The following is a 20276-nucleotide window of genomic DNA, read 5'->3' on the forward strand; positions in this document are numbered from 1 at the left end:
TGCACACGAACAAGAAACGAGAATTAAAAAACAAAGACAACTGCTGAAACAGTACAGTGTAAAAAATAAAACACAACTTGTTGCACACGAACAAGAACCGAGAAAAATATAACTCGACCTCCCTGAGACGACTCGACCTCTTTGGGACGTTGGTAAACATACACATCTATACTACTGAAATGTATTCTCTTCTCGGTTTTGATTTAAGTAATATAAATAGAGGTTACTCCATATGACCGTCGATTAGCCCAAATTTCTGCAATGCTTGTATACGAAATCACTTAATTGCACAATGTGCAAACTTGAGAGATGTATAAATATTATTATAAATAAGTTTGATATAATATTAGGATTTGATACGATAAGAATACGCTAAGATGAATGCTAAACATTGGACTAGAATTTAATTAGAATTATGTTAAAAAAGATTAAACACTACTAAATATTGAAATAGTTTGAATTTAGTTTCTATGTATATGAGATAGAACTTTCAGATCTCTATACAAAAGGATATTTCAAATAAATCTATTAAAATTTTAATTTAATAATTAAAAACGACCAACCTTGGCTGGGATTGGAACTGCCTGTGCTTGAAACAGTAGCCGTGCATTCATCCCTGTGACTAAAACCAACAGAAATGGCTGCAGTGAAACTGCTATGCGCATCCAGGTTAGAGCAGTACATATTACTAGGGAAAGTCCTTGAGCAGGTAATCGCCCTCCTAACATGAAATGCTCCTCTCCCTTATTAGGTTGGTTAGTTGAGATATTTAGGTTATATCACGTGTGCCGCAATCTACCGCAGACAATATGCTGTTTCACGAAAAAAAAAAAATCTAGATTCGTAAATGATTACTGAAACGTATTAAACTTTCCTTTTTTAATACTTTATAACAGCGGTAAAGGGTATCATATTATATATTATTAAAGTATTATTGAAGTCCGAGTACATTTGTAAAAAAAAATATTTATTAATGAAGGACCGCTTGATATTAAGCCACCGATGACAATCACGAAACATTGCACAACATGTGTCCAGAGGCTCCGACGACTTGGTGCAATTATAAGTTAGCCAAAGCTAAAGGTGAAGCTTACAAGCACAAAAACTCAATCCCTGAGGCTGTAATGCTAGCTGTAAAGCCCATTTACCAAGCCTTGGCCAATCCCATTTTGCTAAGCAAATGTTTGCATGGGAAAACACAAAATGTGAACGAGTAGTTCAATAATGTTGTTTGGACGAGAATCCCTAAAAAAGTGTTTGTAGGCATAGATACTCTAGCAGTAGGGGTCAGAGATGCTGTCATTGTGTTTAATGATGGCAATGTAGGAAGACTGAGGGTTCTGCAGGAGCTTGGAATCGCAGACATTGGTAAGAACACTCTGACGGCCCTACGGCGGATCGACGCCGTTCGACTACGAGAAGCTGAACGAGCGGCAGAAATGACCAAGGAAAGTCGAGTGAAGAAAAGAAGGAGAGCTCTTGGAGAGGAAGAGGAGAATGATGAACATTATGTTCCTGGAAGGTTTTAGAGCTCAGGTATTGTGAAAAATATACTTTTTATCTAAATTTTTTGGTTTTTTGCGTTTTCCCGAAAGTTTTGATTTTTCACACAAATGACCCGTTTTCTCTGAAAGTACTAAAGATAACAAGCTGAAATTTTTACAGGATGTTTAGTACTTATCTATGATGCTACTGATCTACAAAGAAACAATTATAACAAGTATTGACTTATTAGGCCTCATTTTACTGAAAAATATCCTATATTTCAGGGTTATTTTGAACTCGCTAGATAAAAAAAATCATAACTTGGCCAAACAGAGATATAAGTTCATAAAAATAGATCAGTAGCTTTGTATAGGACCACATAGTAAGTGATAAAAGAGGACTTGGAGAAAAAAAAAATTATTTTTACATGTATTTTTTTATTGTAGTTTGACATTTTCGGAATACAATGATATTAATATTATCACTCACAAACATTTCTAAATGCTTCAAATAAATTTTTGGAATTTGCCTCTGCAACGCCATTGACGGCTGTATCCAGTGTTGAGCTTTCTTATGTTGCTGATTTTACTGATTCATTATTTACTTACTCTTAGGTTTTCTTTCTCTATGACCTTAGCAGTTTTGACAGATGTCTGCTTGTTTTGTTATTGTCAATTGTTTGTAACCTAGCAACTTTGTTATTCTGACAATATTTTGTTATTATTGGAAGTTGACTCAGTGTTTATAGACTTTTATTTATGACTAGACCTAAAGGAATCTTTAAAAAACGTACCAATAAAGGTAATAGGTTTTATAAAAGGTTACCTTCAGTTTCACCAGATGAAAACTCAACAGTTAGGCCTCAGCCTACTACTCCAAAAGTTGTAGTACCACCCAGTTCTTCTGAGAAGAAATTAGGTAGTAGTGCCACTAAGTATGATGAGCTTTAAGTTTTAAGTGAGAACCTAATTGTAGATTTTAGTTTGCTAAAAGCTATGTTTGACAATGTTGCTTGTAAATAGTGTGGGGACTCGGTCACTTTATCGCAAAATGAACCCGGTCGCTATGGTTTTGTGAGTAGGCTAAGTTTACGTTGTGCCTCGTGTGATGATGAAAGTTTCTTTTGGACATCCAATAAATGTAAAGACTCTAGTATGTTTGAAACCAACATTAGGTTCTTCTACGGTCTTAGATGTATTGGTAAAGGGTTGGAAGCTGGGAAAATGTTGTGTGCCATGCTAAATTTACCTTCTCCAAGTACAGCCCGAAGGTACTACACAAACGTTACTTCAAAGGCTATAGAGGTTGTTGCAGAGGGATCTATGGCTAATGCCACTAAAATTGCTGTAGAGGAAAATAAAAAAGGTATTGATGAAATTGAAGAAAAGACAGACCTTAGTATAGCATTCGACGGAAGCTGGCAAAGACGCGGCTTTGTTTCCAAGAACGGTTATGCGACCGTGACGTCCATGGATACCGGAAAAGTTTTGGATGTTGAAGTAATGACAAATTTTTTGTAGTGGATGAACTAAAGTAAAAAGTGAAGCTCAAAAAATAGCTCATGCTAGTCTATGTAAGAAAAATTATGAGGGATCTAGTGGCGGCATGGAAACTGCTTCGGCAGTGACCATGTTTGGTCGCTCATTAGTGAAACGGAAAGTACGGTACGCAAATTTTCTTGGTGACGGAGACTCTAAAGCTTTTGAAGAAATAAAATTAAAAAAAACCATATGGGGACAAAGAAATAAAAAAATTAGAGTGTATTGGTCATGTAATGAAGAGGATGGGGACTAGGATGGTAAAGCTGAAACAAAAACTAGGCAATACGCCTTTTTCAGATGGCAAGCCTTTAAAAGGAGCTGGTAGGCTAACGGACAAAGTTATCGATGAACTTCAAGGATTCTATAGTAAGGCTATAAGAGACAATTGTGATGATCTTCAAAAAATGAAAAAAGCAGTTTGGGCATCATATTTCCATAAATGTGCCACCGATGACAATCACGAAACATTGCACAACATGTGTCCAGAGGCTCCAACGACTTGTTGCAAATATAAGTTAGCCAAAGCTAAAGGTGAAGCTTACAAGCACAAAAACTCAATCCCTGAGGCTGTAATGCTAGCTGTAAAGCCCATTTACCAAGCCTTGGCCAATCCCATTTTGCTAAGCAAATGTTTGCATGGGAAAACACAAAATGTGAACGAGTAGTTCAATAATGTTGTTTGAACGAGAATCCCTAAAAAAGTGTTTTTAGGCATAGATACTCTAGCAGTAGGGGTCAGAGATGCTGTCATTGTGTTTAATGATGGCAATGTAGGAAGACTGAGGGTTCTGCAGGAGCTTGGAATCGCAGTCATTGGTAAGAACACTCTGACGGCCCTACGGCGGATCGACGCCGTTCGACTACGAGAAGCTGAACGAGCGGCAGAAATGACCAAGGAAAGTCGAGTGAAGAAAAGAAGGAGAGCTCTTGGAGAGGAAGAGGAGAATGATGAGCATTATGTTCCTGGAGGGTTTTAGAGCTCAGGTATTGTGAAAAATATACTTTTTATCTAAATTTTTTGGTTTTTTGCGTTTTCCCGAAAGTTTTGATTTTTCACACAAATGACCCGTTTTCTCTGAAAGTACTACAGATAACAAGCTGAAATTTTTACAGGATGTTTAGTACTTATCTATGATGCTACCGATCTACAAAGAAACAATTACAACAAGTATTGACTTATTAGGCCTCATTTTACTGAAAAATAGCCTATATTTCAGGGTTATTTTGAACTCGCTAGATAAAAAAAATCATAACTTGGCCAAACAGAGATATAAGTTCATAAAAATAGATCAGTAGCTTTGTATAGCACCACATAGTAAGTGATAAAAATATCAGGTTGGTATCTTTATTACTTTCTAAGATAATGGGACACAAAAGTACCTAATTTAACATGGGTTTATATGAAGCGTTCAAGTCCCCTAAGGAAATGTATTCTGTTCTCGCTTTTGATTTAAGTAATATAAATAGAGGATATACCATATGTTCGTCGATTAGCACAAATTTCAGCAATGCTTGTATACGAAATCACTCAAGTGCACATTGTGCTGACTTTAGAGATGTATGCATATTATTATAAATAAGTTTGATATAATATTAGGATTTGATACGATAAGAATTTCCCGTTCCCTAGATACAATACGTTAGAGAGAATGCTTAACATTGGACTAACCTTTTAATTAAGATTATGTTAAAACGGTTTAAACACCACTAAATACTGAAATAGTTATGAATTTAGTTTCTATGTATATGAGATAAAACTTCCCTATCTAATAGAAAAGTATATGTCAAATAAATGTATTGAAATTTTAACAAATAATTAAAAACGACCAACCTTGGCAGGGATTGGGGATGTCAGTGCTTGAAATAGTAACCGTGCATTCATCACTGTTACTAGAACGAACAGCAATGGCCGCAGTGAAATTGCTATGCGCCCCCAGGTTATAGCAGTGCATATTACTAGGGTCAAACCTTAAGCAGGTAGTCGCCCTTCTAACATGTAATGCTCCCCTCCCTTATTAGGTTAGTTAGTTGATATGTTTAGGTTACGTTACGTGTGCTGCAATCTACCGCAGACAATATGCACTTTCTCGTTAAAAAAATAATCTAGATTCGTAAATGCTTACTGAAACGTATTAAACTTTACAGTTTGAATACTTTATAACAGCGGTAAAGGGTTTCATATGATATATTTTTAAACTATTGTTGAAGCCCGAGTACATTTATAAAAAACATTATTTATTAATGACAGACTGCTTGATATTAAAAGGAAATGTATATAGTACAGTATTCATGATGTCGCCAATACGTCTTTTGGTTCGGCGTCGTATAAAAGACGTATTGGCGACATCATGAATACTGTACTACTAATTATTAAATATTGCACATGCACGTGATGTATAGCACATTACACGTAGTTCAGTAAACGGTGATATGTCGTTTTTACGTATATCATCGTCAGTGGTAGAACGGTGGTATATCGTTTTAAAAAAATATTTACGTATATCATCGTCAGTGGTAGAACGGTGATACATCGTTTAAAAAATATTTGCGTGTATCATCGTTATTGGGGAAACGGTGATGTAGCGTGTATCACGTCGTTAAGCATAAACTTGTATTTACCGTTATGCGCTTTCCTCGTCATGTCTATTGAAATAAATCCGTGCGGTTGAGACCAACACTTTCTGCATAAAGTTTCAAATTCACGATACGTCATGTCCGATCCAACAAAGTCGTCGTATATTCATTTGGTGTAATGTTTGTTTTGTTTAAACACGCACAGCATGTTCACATTATTACGAATCACTTGCATGTCAACTTTCCCATAACTCTGACTCAAGTACACGCACGATATCTGTTTGTGTCGGCTGCGAATAAAGTAATCTTTAATTTTGTCTTGCTCCATCAGACAATCGTCAATCACGACCAAAGCGTTGCGGTCACATTCTTCCACCGATATGAGATCCTCACAACTGCTAAAGAAGTAAGCGATTTTCGTACAAAGTTTTTTCTCAATACTCGTAAACGTCTGCAACATGTCTGTGTAAGCCGTCTGGTGTATAGACCGACTGAACACGTACAGCTTTTTAAACTTGACTCCTTTCTCGTTGTACACCAGATTCAACAACAGATTTGTTTTTCCACATCCCGATGTGCCGACTATCAGACAGCGGACAGAAGAATGTGTCGGTAAAAATCAACGGACACCGCTATCCGGCAGAAATGCAAAACTGCGATATGACGGCTCAAAACTACAGGCTGTTGTACTACCAGTACTTGACATTTAGGAAACTCATGTACGGCGATACGGACGTGTATGTCAACATGGACGATTTTAAATCGAGGTACCCCATCATCGTGATTGACACGCATTTGCATCCCACCAGCCGATACAGGTCCAGAAACGATATACAAGTCGAATTGGATTTCACTACAGCAGTTGCGTCCGCACAAGGGCGACGTGGGCACTACGGCGTACATAATATTGGTGTCTCAGACAGAGTTCATGTACGACATTACGCGAAACACCATTCGCATGGTTCAGTGATGACGTTTATCAGTGTCCTCGTTTATGTAGGACAGCGTCGTGTTCCAATAGAGGTAACGCACCAATACGTGTTTTAGTAAAGCAGGTCTAATACTATAATATTTGTACACACAGTGTTATCTGCGCCCAATAGGTTATCTGTGGTCAGAACAGTCCGAACAACTATCCCACATGCAATAGCCTTCTCACGGCTGTAGCGTTCATTACTAAAGTACCGCGACGCGTTTACTTTATCGCCGTGTGTTATTTTTAAATTCAGAAAAAAAAATACTTTTACGTGATTGGGAATTTCCACGTGATTTGTAAGTACATATTATCCAATTGTGAAGATAAGGTAACGTTAATTTTGCCTATTTATAACTTGTGTTTGATTCGTTTGAAGAAAGTTTGGTTGAATTTGTAAAATTTTCAATATTCGATACAATTTCATTATATAATTTTCAGTGTTCAAGCTACGTACTAACCACGTAAGAACACAGCCCATGCATTACAATTAAATTGTGTGCAAAATTACAAATGTTGTATGTCATACACTGTTATATTTAAATTAGCAATATTCATAGGTATAGCACTGCCTATATATTGTTAATAAATAATTTAATTTAATAATAATCCCTAAATATTAGGGAATTGTAAATAGGAAAACAATTATAGTTTTAGTTAGGCTATCCTTGAAGAAATTTTCAAACATCCAGATCCGATTCAAAGGTAGCGTACATATACTAGTTTTTATTCACATGGCCCATTGAGTTTGACTCTGTATCAGTATATTACCTGTGAACTGTATGTAAATGGTACTAGACCCTACTATTGTAATGTTTGTTTAGTGAAAACAAGCCTATTCCCTGATTACAGGGAAATAAAAAACAAGCTTGCTACTGCTACAAGTGCTTGTTACTGTACAAGTTACAAAGATTAAGTAAGTAAAATAATTAGTTACAAGTTTAATTAAAGCGTTGCATAAAGTCCTTTTTTTTAGTAACTATTCTAGTATTTATTTCTAGTATCTATCCTGACAAAGTATAGGTAGACAACATAGGTTAACTTAATATGCGTATTTTTCTAAATTGATATAAAACACTTATTTTTTATATCAATGATCTGAAGTACCAGCCCGGAAACCTATACAATTCAAACATTCTAATGAAAGAGGAAGAATGATTAGATTATCAATGTAAGATGGTCTACTTAACAACATATTCTGTAGCTAGAGATACATCATAGTACTGTATTAACATTTAATATACCAAACACTTATTATTCGCAACACTCGGAACGGTTTATCTTGGGTCACGACCTTACAGATTACAGCTCGTTTGCTTCCACTTAATTTTTAATTGATCATTAATTTTTTATCAGACTTTTGTCATTATAAACACAGAGTACATTAATCTGAAAAGAAAATCCAAGGGAAAATAAACAACAACATAAAATATATATATACATTTTATTCAAATACGTACATCTCACTTTGTGAAAATATTTACGTACAGCTAAACAGTTTTTTTTTTTTTATATTTACATTTGTTTTACCGTAGGTAGTCTCACTGTGTCGACAGAGCAGACCGGATTTCCAGCTCAGCCATAACTTCTACGGGGATGCTGTAGTTTCCCCAGGGCAGAGTCCCGATGCCGTCGTCTTGGATGTAGCGTTTGTCATCATGAGGCGACAGAACAATTTTGTTCAGTTCAACGCTGTACAAGTCGTGTTTAAAGCTCCGGATCATGTTCATCGAACCGTATTGTATACCTGAGGTGAACAGACACTGTTTGTAATCGTCGAAGGTCAGGTGGTTTTCTATCGTTGTCTTTTTGACACCTTTCGACTTTTTGATCACTCCGCCTTCGGATCTGCTGGAGTACATTTTCGAGCGAAGTCCTACGTGCTCGTACATGATTCTGCCGTTGAGCTCGTCTTTCATCTTCCCTAGTACCTTTTTGTTGACTGCTGGCATGTTGTATCGGTTGGGCTGGGGGTAGTCGCTGGTGTCGAACAGATCGATCATGCCTTTGATGTCTTTGTACAAGTCGGGTCGTCTGGATGTGGTACGTCAGCGAGTCGGTGTCTGTATATTGCAGTTGAGCTTTGTCACCGTACCGCCTCTTGATGACGTTGTAGTGGAAGTCGTACATCAGCGTTTTCGACATGTCCAGAATGCTCATGCCGACGTAGATTGCTTTGTTGAACATCAATTTTGTTTTAGACTTGTGAACGGCTGCCAACTGTTCGGTGAATATCGTCCTGCTCTTAAAGTTTGGTTGAGCAGTCCACTTGTCGACTTGTTCGTCTTTTGTGGCTAGTCGGATGTCAACTCTGTTCCGGATGTTTTCCATCGTCTTACCGAAAACGCTGTTATTCATGAGCTTGAAGAAATCTTTCTCAAACTCGTTCCTGGCTTGCGTACGCATCTCAGTGTTCAAGTCGATGTAGGGCTTGAGCCAGGCTGATTGACTGAAGCTTATAACTCTGTGGACTTTCTTAAGTTTCATGCCGAGCGATAGATACTGTTTTAGATTCCGGTAGTGGACAACGTATTTTTCTTTGCCAAACAGTGTGGTGAGAAGTTTCTCTTCTTTCGATCCCGGCGGTACTCGACGTTCCGGTGCAAGAGGCAAGTCGGAGTGGAGGTCATGTAATTGTTCGGGATACACCAAGTCGACTTCTAGAATGTAGCCAGTTGGTGCGTCATCCGGAACTTTTGTAACGTCAATGTCGGTTTTGCACCACTTGAAGTTCTTATACGGCATGTACTCACTCATGGACCAACCGTACAGATTATTGGCGTCCAAGTACGTCAGGTAGGAAGTCGGCTGGTCCTCATCGAAATCTTCCATAAAAGGGTTGTTTGCTGTGGCGTACCGGTTAGAGCACTGTGACACTCCGCCACGAATGCCCTTGCCGATCATCAGGATCATGTTGTAGTCACTGAGAAGGTCGAGTTTTATGCCGGTGGTCTTGAGCATCGCACTCCACGCGAGTCCGGGAGCCGTGTAGTACCAAGCAGGGTCGATCTGGTACGTCTGCATGCAAACGTCGCGAAAGTTCTCCATAATGTCCGCCAGCAAGAGCACGTCCGTTTGGTTGTACAACAGTGTGTAGTCTTTCATGTTCTGTATGTTGAACGTATTCCAAACGTTGACCGCATGTCGGTAGTCTTCGGGCTTTACGTGAGCGTCGTTTAGCTTGTTGTAGAAATCTTCTTGGTTTGGAAGCGAACAACGTTCAAACTTCTCAATGCTGTCCATGTAATCGTAGGGATAAACACCTTTTTTCACCAACAGCTCTAGTTTTTCACCTTGGTAGATATTGGAAGTGTGTCTGAACTGATTGGGAGACAGGTTTTTGGCCAACTTGTCTAGACTGCTTGCCATGAATCTCAACGAGTCCAGAAAACGTAGCTTCACTCCACGCTCAAACCTCGATGGTGTACGAGATGTAACGTTCCTCGTTATTGGGAATAACTTTGATGGTCTCGTTGTTGAGCCCAAACATTTTGATAAACAGGTGGGTGTCGTATCCGCTCAGGTTGTGAACAAACACTGGCAGGAAATGTGGTTTCTTAAAGTTGAGGTTGCAAGAGTTGTGTGCCATACCTCTGAATTTCCCCGTCAGATGGTCGTGATCGCGAACTTCATAATCGTTGGGATCGTTGGAAGACTTGCCACAGATGTGACACTGCCGAGCGTTGGCTATTGCGTGTAAATCGTCTTGAGTCAGCTCCATCGGTAGAGCAGCAGCTCTTGAGTAAAGTTGGAATATTTCCCTGGCATCGTTCATGATGCTTTCCACGAACACTTGTGCAGCGTCAGTTCCGAAATACGTTGTGGGCGGTTTGTAATCACCGTCAGAGTACACGAAGTAGTACGAGAAACTAACTGCTTCGTGTTTCTGATACTTTTCAGTGTAAGAACTTTGTGCATCGGGATCCCGTCTGCTGCTGGCTACGGGAGTCAGCATACACTCAAAGTCAGCGTAAGCCACGAACGGAACTCTCATCGCGTGTTTGAAGTCCTTAAACTGAATTGTGGAGCCTTCTTTCGGTGTCAGTATTTTCACCGCCTCGTGTTCGCTGCAGTCTTCTTTGTGTTTGATCAGTAGTTCCTCGGTTCCGTAATGCATGAGGCAGCGCTTGCAGAGCCAGGTTCTAGTCGTGTGCTTTGAAAGTTGTGAACGTACTAATCGGCTGAGATCTTTGATGAGGCAGTAGTGAGAGTTGTTTTGATCTCTAATATACAGCAAGTCAACGTGTGTGTCTTTTTCTTCTCGTGTCACGTACAGCGGATAGACGACCAGTTTCTCGTCGTAAGAGTACACGTTGACGGATATTCCAGATCGCTTTTCAAACAGCTTGACGTGGTCGAGACTCACAGGAAAAGTGATACCGTCCAAATGTACGTCTAATTCGTGCTCAAAAGGTTGATAGTGGTGGATACGCTCAGGCTTCGCTTGCCACCCCTTGGGATGCAACGCGGCTAAGATTGACCACACGAAACATTTCTGATCAGTGTTCTTTATATTTACGATTGCTTTCTTAGCTGAAACCTTTTCGTGTAGTTCCACGTAACTGGAGCCTCTGAGTGGAACGTAACGATTAATTCGTAACTCGAGGTGGAGGATTTTGTGCAAGGTCCAACCAGATCCCTTGGCGTAGAACTCTTCCATTTCGACCAAAAGCTTTTTCATCGCCGTTTTAACATACACCCTAATGTCCGTAGTTGGAAAGAATCACGTTGTTTTTAGTTTTGAAATTCATCTTTTGAATCACACCACTCGTCGGTTTTGTGTATTCGGCTTCAAACACGAGGTTAGCTTTGATGTTGTGTTCGTCGACATGCTGTGCTATTTCGCGAGTGATTGGCTTTCTACATGTTTTAAGAAATCTTTTGGGGTCTTTGATACCACGCTTGTTTTCTATCATGTACGTTTTCATACGACCCCTGAACGCTTGCTGTACCTTTTTAATATTACCCCCTTGTTTGCTAGGTTTCATGACTTTAGGCGGAGGTGCTGAAACGGTAGCTACACCATGCTTACGCTTTAAACCGTCTGGTGAACACTTCTTGATGTGACCGATGGCAGACGTGCTAGCTGATGTGGAGCTAGTACTTGGTTCAAGGCGTGGAACCTTTGGTGGTGGTTCTGAAACGGTAGCTGGATGAGTCTAGTTTTCGTTCTTCCGCTTTAAACCGCCTGGTGAACACTTTGCAATATGACGGCTCAAGTTGGACATGGTTATCAGTTGCTGACAATGCGGACACGGCTTCTTAGGCTCAACAGTCGTTTTAATATTGCCACACACTTCAACATGGCGAGACATGTTACGTGACGTTATTAATTTGTTGCAGTGCACACAATGTTCTTTAGTATTCGACACGTGAGGCTCGACTCCTCCAGCCGACATGCACTTGGCAGTGTTACGGTGACGTGCCATTTGCGACTTAGACACCATTGCACCACACACATCACAAGCAGCAGTAGCCATTGTCACGACTTACTCGGACTACCTAGTATCCGACACTGCCTCAATCTCTGTACAGTATGAGTGATGTCAGTATGGGTCGCACATACAACGTTCTCTAGCAACAACAGTTTCACATACGGTACACAAACAGCTAACACGTTTTCGTATACAACCACCACTCGCGTCTTGTTACGTGCTGCACCAGAACCACCGCGCACCAGACTGCCACCGCCCACTACGCGCGTGTACTACCGCTGACTCACACCGCGTTGTGCAACTCGGGCACCGCCGGCCGCCGCCGCTGACTCACCGCGTTGTGTTACTGCCGCCGCCGCCGCCGTGTGTGTTGCTCCGCTTTGTGTAATCGACAAAAAAGTTTTACGCAACTGCTGAAACAATACAGTGTAAAAAAATAAAAAACAACTTGTTGCACACGAACAAGAACCGCGACTTTAAAAACAAAGACAACTACTGAAAAGGTACAGTGTAAAAAATAAAACACAACTTGTTGCACACGAACAAGAACCGCGACTTTAAAAACAAAGACAACTACTAAAACGGTACAGTGTAAAAAATAAAACACAACTTGTTGCACACGAACAAGAACCGAGAATTAAAAAACAAAGACAACTTCTGAAACAGTACAGTGTAAAAAATAAAACACAACTTGTTGCACACGAACAAGAACCGAGAAAAATATAACTCGACCTCCCTGAGACGACTCGACCTCTTTGGGACGTTGGTAAACATACACATCGACACTACTCATTTCCTTTAATATCAAGATTTCATTACTATAAAGAAAATTACCAAATATTTATTAATTTATTTATTAATTTATGAACGCCTTTTATGAGTTTGGTAATGAACGGAACTAAAAACTTGTAATATAGGATTTGTAAAAATGAAAAATGAAACTAAAGGGTAATTTGTATTGTTATTTGTCAATTCATGAAACTTTTTCTACTCGTGCTATAATTCTAAAGAACAAAATTAAATACAACTAACAAGGACTGCAATCGAGGAAGATTGTAATATATGTTATTTACCATTCGGAGTGATGCCGAGCTGGAGCTTTAGGTTCTTTTTCGGAGACTCAGAATTTCTGATTTCTGTTGAAGAGTAGGTTAACTTGCACTAACTGTTGGAACCTCTCACCGGGAGACAGCAATGCACACATAAGTCCACATTATATCAAGGTAGTAATACCACAGGTCAAAAACTGGATTTCATGAAGACAACTGTATGACGACGTATGCTTTGTTAAATAAAACAGTGTTTCAATCTAGATCAATCAGACCGATTTATGTCTACGACATAGTGTACTTCAAAAAATTTATTCACTGTTACTTGTTTTAATGGAAGTATAAAATTATTAGGTACTTTGGGATTATACCGACCACACCCCGACATGAATCGGCATTTGATATTTTGCTTCTACTGATTACTAGATTAGCGTAGAACAATATTTCGTCAATATAAAACAGGAATTGTCTTATCGGAAACCCCTCTCCATCCTCAGACCGAGGTCAAAGTCGAGCGGTATAATAGATAACGTGATTGCAGTGTCTCACCGCCCGTTGAGCTGGTGCGTCGCTTTGTTGTACTTCCGTGTTTTACCCCTACATTTCTCCAAATACAAAAATTCAACAAAAACAAACATTACCAAACAAAAAATAAAATCTTCATTAAATAAAAAAACACAAAACTTGTTTTTATTCTTGATTACACTCCGCCACCCAAAATACGAGTGCCTCCGGCCATCAGCGCGGGGGCAGCACCGGAGGGCAGCAACGAAATAAAAACATCCCTCGAGATAGTACCTATCAGTAACACAGTAACATATCAAATTCTAGAGGGGCCGATCAGAAATATACATTGATTTGTAATGGAAAGGCAATTATGTACCGTGCAATAAAAACTTAAATAATCACGTGATGCCGCGCGGCCTGCCGTAATTGGGATTCTCGAGAAAGATAACAGCGACAACTATACCGATCACAATACCTGGAAATGCTTTTTGATTGATGGAATGTTAGTTCTGTTACTTATCTACATCGTTTTATAACGTTCTAAGTTCATTGAAAAAAGTTTGTGTTCTTCATACTGGTGTGGTCGGTATAATCCCAAAGTACCAATTATTACGTTAGAAACCCGCTAAAATTAAAACGTAAATTATTGTATTGATGAAACATTTTATATCCAGTAACGCTTATTTTTATTACCTACATTTCCTTCAATACATTATAATCCAAAAGGATATGCCGTTAACATAATTTGATGAGCTAGCTTCTTGTTTTCTTAAAATTATAGTGTTCTGCAGTTTTATCATGGTAGGACTTGCTGGTCCATTTTATCGATCCATTTTAACGTAGAATTAGTTTACTTTTTTGTCCACCGTTTTCAGGATACCTTGCCATATGTCGTCTTTCTCTTGTTGGAAAATGTGAAAAATATGCCCTGTCCTTTCAATTTTAAAATTATTAGACATTTAGTACATATATTATATTTTGAAATAAAACTTTCTCTTAATTTTTATATATTATATCGGTAGACATACAATCGATATAGACAATTACTGTTAATTGAGATTAGCCCAGTAGTTTTGCCTGTGTATTTTACTAAAATTTACATGTTCCACTATGTCTTTTTACATGGACCACATCCATTTATTTTATCGTTGGTTTATATATGCAAGGTACGAGTACGCTGCACCACGTGTCGTGTAATAGGCCTCGCTAAAGTTATATGCTAAATGTTATCATATAGCTCATTTCATTATCGCCATGCTGTCATACAGATAAATAATACAGAATAGAAAACTTAACATCCTCTCAGTAGGCATAAACTAAATTGTTACAGCCCACTGAGTGCTTCAATGACGCTCAACCAAATTCTACAGTTAAACATGCACCTTCGTAGAACTTAATTTTGTCTATGTAGAAATGAAGTAACCTGAAAATTGTAAAGGCTGAAGATGATATTTATTGATATATCATGCTAAATGATACATTCACATTTTTTTTCTTTAGGTAGGTTAAAAACCTGTGTTTTAATATTTAGTTCTAGTGAGGTAGGCAGTGTACTAAAATAATTATTGCACTGAAATGATGCGTTGTTATTTTTTACGATCCTAGTATTTTAATATTTACTGCGTGAATAATCTACATATTCACACGTGATTGTACTCAGCTTTCTTACTACTTTAGATTTGTTTCGTTAAATCAATACTCTCAGTCATTCCAGGCTTTTTAATAAAAATGTTCACTTACGAGTGTATGGGAGATCGTAATAAAGAATGGTTTTCAAATGTGGAGCATTAACGAAGCAGTCAATAAATAAGGATAATATATATTTAATTATATGCTGAAGAACATTGAAGCAGCAACACGTTTACATTTTAAAACAAGGTATTTTATGTTATGAAAACTTTTCGATAAAACTAAGGTCTTTATAAATGATATATTTAGAGAAGCTTCATAATATATAATATGACAGAATATTATTTTTATAAAACTTTATTACACAATAAAAATATTTACCTTATGTTTTATATGAATAATTACAAAGATTTAAACGTCATGTGTTATATAAAAGAACAATTTATTAAAGTTTTGGTTACACTACATCAAAATAACTGTAAGAAATTTTACATGTTAGAAATTGAATAATACAAATTTATTATTATTATTAGAAAGACAACAAGGGTGTCTTATTGAAGGATAGTGCAGTTTCTGTCTATCACTTTTGTTAGTACTCTCTATTTGTCCAGTACAAACCATTCTATTGGATCTGTTTAGTAAAGATCAAACATCTTTATGGGTCTAGCCTTAGCATAAAAATAGGAGGGGTAGAAAAAAATTTTTCCGTGTCTACAAATATGTGAACAACAATGCACATTCACTGGCATAGTAGGTTACTTGTACTTGCAGTGCTGCCACTAAAATTGTGTCATGTAATGTTGACAGATACTTGATCATGAGATGGATGATGTGACACGCTAGCTATGATTGACATCACTAGCTTAATTGTTGATCCTATGTTCATCAGGAGTATTTACAGTGGGTTGGCGTATGATAGTGTCATGATGTTGTAGCTGTGTAGGATTGTGTGTTGAGAGAGAGCGTCTTTTGATGGTGGTAAATGTAGGGACAGGAAATGGGGGAGATAGAGCGAGAATGAGAGAGAGAAAGAAATTTTGGTTATGTGTGGCGTGAGTCTATAAGTGTGTGAGTTTCCAAGCCTCCTAATAAACTGTTTTCGATGTAATCTTTTTTCATAAATTAAGTTAAAATGTTTATTATTTATTAATCATTCATCATCACATTACCATTTTTGCCGTTGTTATCTGGTAGTTATCTTATTCTCTAACACTTGATTTGTTTTAGCTGAGATGTATTTGATTTTTTTTTCTTTTTTATTATATCATGAGTGCATATATGTTACATTAATACATATTTATAGTGAAAATTTCATGTTCTCAATATGTTATATTTTTTCATACAAAGATTTTACAGTGCTTATTCTTTTAATTAGTATATATTCATGCTGATGATCGCGACTCGATCTCCACACACACCCAATTGGAGATCATTTCCTGTTTTTGTATATATTTCTCAACAAACAATAATTATTCCTCGTTACCATGAAAACACAATTTTAAAACATTATACCTAAAACATTTGTTCAGTACAGTGGCATCTTGAGTAATATTGCTTCAAGTTGATACGAACAAAGTTAGCAGAGTTAACATTCAGTCTCCTTCCGGCCCATGACCTGAACACCACGGCTAAACCTCTGTCGTTTTTACTGGAATATTCTTCAAATGGATAAGTCAAAACACAATTTTCATTGAATAAAATTCATGTAGATTTTATCTTGTATGTATGGTTGTATATGTAGTCTGAATATTGTTTTAATCAATTGAAGAGCACAAAGCAAAAAAGGTGATAATCACATAATGACGATTTTTCAGAACAGAGAATTGTGACTTTTACTTTCACCTAACTGCCTTATATATTGAAAAATGTTTAAATTACTCATTTTTGTTTGAAGGGCATTTAATTTCTTGTTGAATTTTATGAATTAAAATTCTATATTCATTAGAAACAAATATACAGAGCTAAAAAAAGAAGGAAATTACAATAAAAACACAGCAAAAAAGATGAATGTCCTTTACTCAGCCACTTAACTAATACGAAAATCTTGTCTAAATATTGGTGTTAAGCAATTAATCCTTGAGTTTAGATTGTAGCAACTCATGACTGACTTATTTACCAGTATAACAGCAGAAGTACTATAACCTCCTTGTTTACTGTATATTTTGCTATATGTAATTACTGTATGGACACCAGCCACTACGCCACATACATGCCCATTATTACCACTAACGCTGAGGTAGTACATTTGATTAAATATTTGCATAAATTAAAAACACAACTTATCACTCTACAACAAAATTATACACGCGATTGTTTTGCATTGTTCACAATCAACATTTAAGTGTATTTCCTAAGACGTTCTTTAATTCGGCTTTTTATACTGAACGAAAGTGTGTATAATATCGTAGAAATACACAAAGGAAAAGAAAAACGTTTCGAGTTTAGAAATGTAATAATAAACGTATTTAACTGTTACATTGGTGCCACCATTGCTTGTTGCCAGAATTTGTTCTAAAATGTCTTATGATATTTAATTTGAAAAGTATTTCTTCACTTGCTTATTTTTTTAAGTGGTGTATTCACAATTTTTATAGTACTCAACCTGGTTTTTGTAATTTTTGGGAAGGTTTATCCTAGAAAAAATCATAATTTTTGGGAGTTGTGGTGGTGGTGGTCGATATAGAAAAGTAAGAAAGTGTTTAAAAATATGAAATAATTATTTTTTTTCTAAAATTATATTTCTTACCCTTTACATACTTAAACTGATCCCCAGAGTAACAAATATATAATTGCCTGACAGTTATTAAAATAATAACTAAATGTCAGTATTAAATATAAAGAGCCCGGAAAATGACTAAGGAAAGATTATAGTTTTAAATTGTGTATTCCTTTCGATGCTGTGTCGTTTATGATTCTTCTAAAAGTAGCTTGGTTGACAATCTTCCAGGTCAACCAGTAAACTCAGATTGATTTTGTTATTTGTAAGCTTCATATGAACATGTGAGGGTTGCCCTGCGTTGCAACTATACTATCTGATTCAACTAGACAATGTTGTAAGATCTGTACTAGATGTTTATATTTAAAAACATTAATCTTAGTATTTTCCTATCTGGATTAAATCAAAATATTGAAACAAAACCTGGTGGAATTACATTAGTACGAGAAAACTAGCCGCTAATAGTGATCCACGACTGATAGAATACTGACAGGGTTAGGTGTATTTACTGGTTAAGTTTTCAAATCTCCTGTGATATCAGCACACACAATTTCGTTTTCCACTGTTTTAACTTATATAAATATTCGACCGCAAGTGATATCTCGTTATGTCTCGTTATTGACGTCATCAATGTATTGCCTCAGCTTGTTTCTTCATAAAGACTTCCAGGGTATTGGTATAGGTAGTACCAGTGTATCCGCTACCTGTAGTCGTGGGTTAACTTCCAACACAGTATCTGTGAGAACAGGACGGAAATTATTAACAGTGGATATTATTAAGAATAATTAATTAAAATAAAGATTCCATGAGATTAATAAATCTATGAACTCCATTGTTAGAAACGTTCTATAGAAAATAAATTATAACGGTATTAATATTTATTACTTTTACCGTTGTGAACTTACGTTTTATGAAAAGTTAAATCAAATGTTTAGCATTAGTCTTAAAGTTTTATATGTGGTGAACGTAGAAGTCTTATCCAATCAGATCCTAATAATATTAAATCAAACTTATCTTTAATAATATTGAAACATCTTTCAAGTCAGCACAATGTGCAAGTCGTTTCTCGTTATGTCTTCATTGACGTCATCAATGTATTGCCACATTTTGTTTCTCCATAAAGAAATCCAGAGTGTTGTTAAAGGTGGTACCTGTGACCGCTACCTGTGGTCGTGTGCTAACTTCCAACACAATATCAGAGGAGAAAAGGACAGAAATTATTAACGTAGGATATTATTAAGAATATCTAATAAAAAGAAAGATTCGATCAGGTTAGTAAATCTATGAATTCCATTGTTAGAAACTTTCTATAAACACTAAATTATAACAGTATTAATATTTAGTAATATTTAACCGTTGTGAAACTTAATTTTTATGAAGAGGTAAATCTAATTATTAGCATTTGTCTTAAAGTTTTATATGTGGTAAACGTAGAAGTCTTATCCTATCAGATCATAATAATATTCAATGAAACTTATCTTAAATAATATTGACACATCTTTCAAATCAGCACATTGTGCACTTGAAAGATTGGGTGCAATTAGGTGTGTACTTCAAAATCAAATCGAACTAAATATGGAGTAACCTCTTTTTATTAAAGTTAAAAAATTACTTGATAACTTAAAATTTATTTCACTTGAATTGCAACCGAGAATAGAATATATTTCCTTTTAATATCAACCGGTGTGTCACATAAAAATATTTTTTCTTGTCATAATGTACTTGAACTACAATAACAATTAAAAATTATGTAATCTGAAAACATTAAACGCTTTTTTCATGTATTAAAACGGTACAGTTCAATACGTCTACTGAGAATTTACTTATCTAAATTATTTTCTTGTCGAGTAAGTGCCTATTGTCTGCGATAGATGGCCAGCACACGTGACGTAAGCTAAATATCTCAAATAACCTACCTAATAAGGGAGGGGAGTATTACATGGTAAAAGGGGGACGACCTGCCCAAAGACTGACTCTAGTACCATGTAATGCTCTCACCTGGGTGCGCATAACAGTTTCACTGCAGCCATTGCTGTTGGTTTTAGTAACAGAGGTGAATGCACGGCTACTGTTTTAAGCACAGGCAGTCCCAATCCCTGCCAAGATTGGTTATTAGAAGTTTTATAAGTTACATTTTAATGGACCTCATATACATTTCCTTCGTTACATATTTTTTGTCTGTATTTACACCACTACAATATTATCTATAAAAATATTATCTAAGCATTAGTTTTATAACTTTCTCATTATATTTTGATTATTAATAAGAAATAATGTTTCAGCATGCTATATTACTTATCCTCAATGCGACATGACACAGTACTGTAAGTATTTGGGACATTTAGGTGTAAATGTAATGCCATTCTG

General features: G+C 36.7%; 2 protein-coding genes across 2 annotated transcripts; both read right to left on the minus strand.

Annotated features, from left to right (window-relative positions):
• Nucleotides 1-8114: 8114 nt before the first annotated feature.
• Nucleotides 8115-9942, minus strand: LOC124365469. The gene is made up of 2 exons (XM_046821452.1): nucleotides 8669-9942; nucleotides 8115-8607 (listed from the first exon to the last, which is right to left on the minus strand). Exons 1-2 carry the CDS (start codon nucleotides 9940-9942, stop codon nucleotides 8115-8117), a joined length of 1767 nt encoding a protein of 588 aa, XP_046677408.1.
• A 40-nt stretch (nucleotides 9943-9982) lies between these two features.
• Nucleotides 9983-11233, minus strand: LOC124365470. The gene has a single exon (XM_046821453.1). It carries the CDS (start codon nucleotides 11231-11233, stop codon nucleotides 9983-9985), a length of 1251 nt encoding a protein of 416 aa, XP_046677409.1.
• Nucleotides 11234-20276: the final 9043 nt, after the last annotated feature.

This window comes from Homalodisca vitripennis, chromosome 6 (genome assembly GCF_021130785.1).
Source record: "Homalodisca vitripennis isolate AUS2020 chromosome 6, UT_GWSS_2.1, whole genome shotgun sequence".
NCBI classification, from domain to species: domain Eukaryota; kingdom Metazoa; phylum Arthropoda; class Insecta; order Hemiptera; family Cicadellidae; genus Homalodisca; species Homalodisca vitripennis.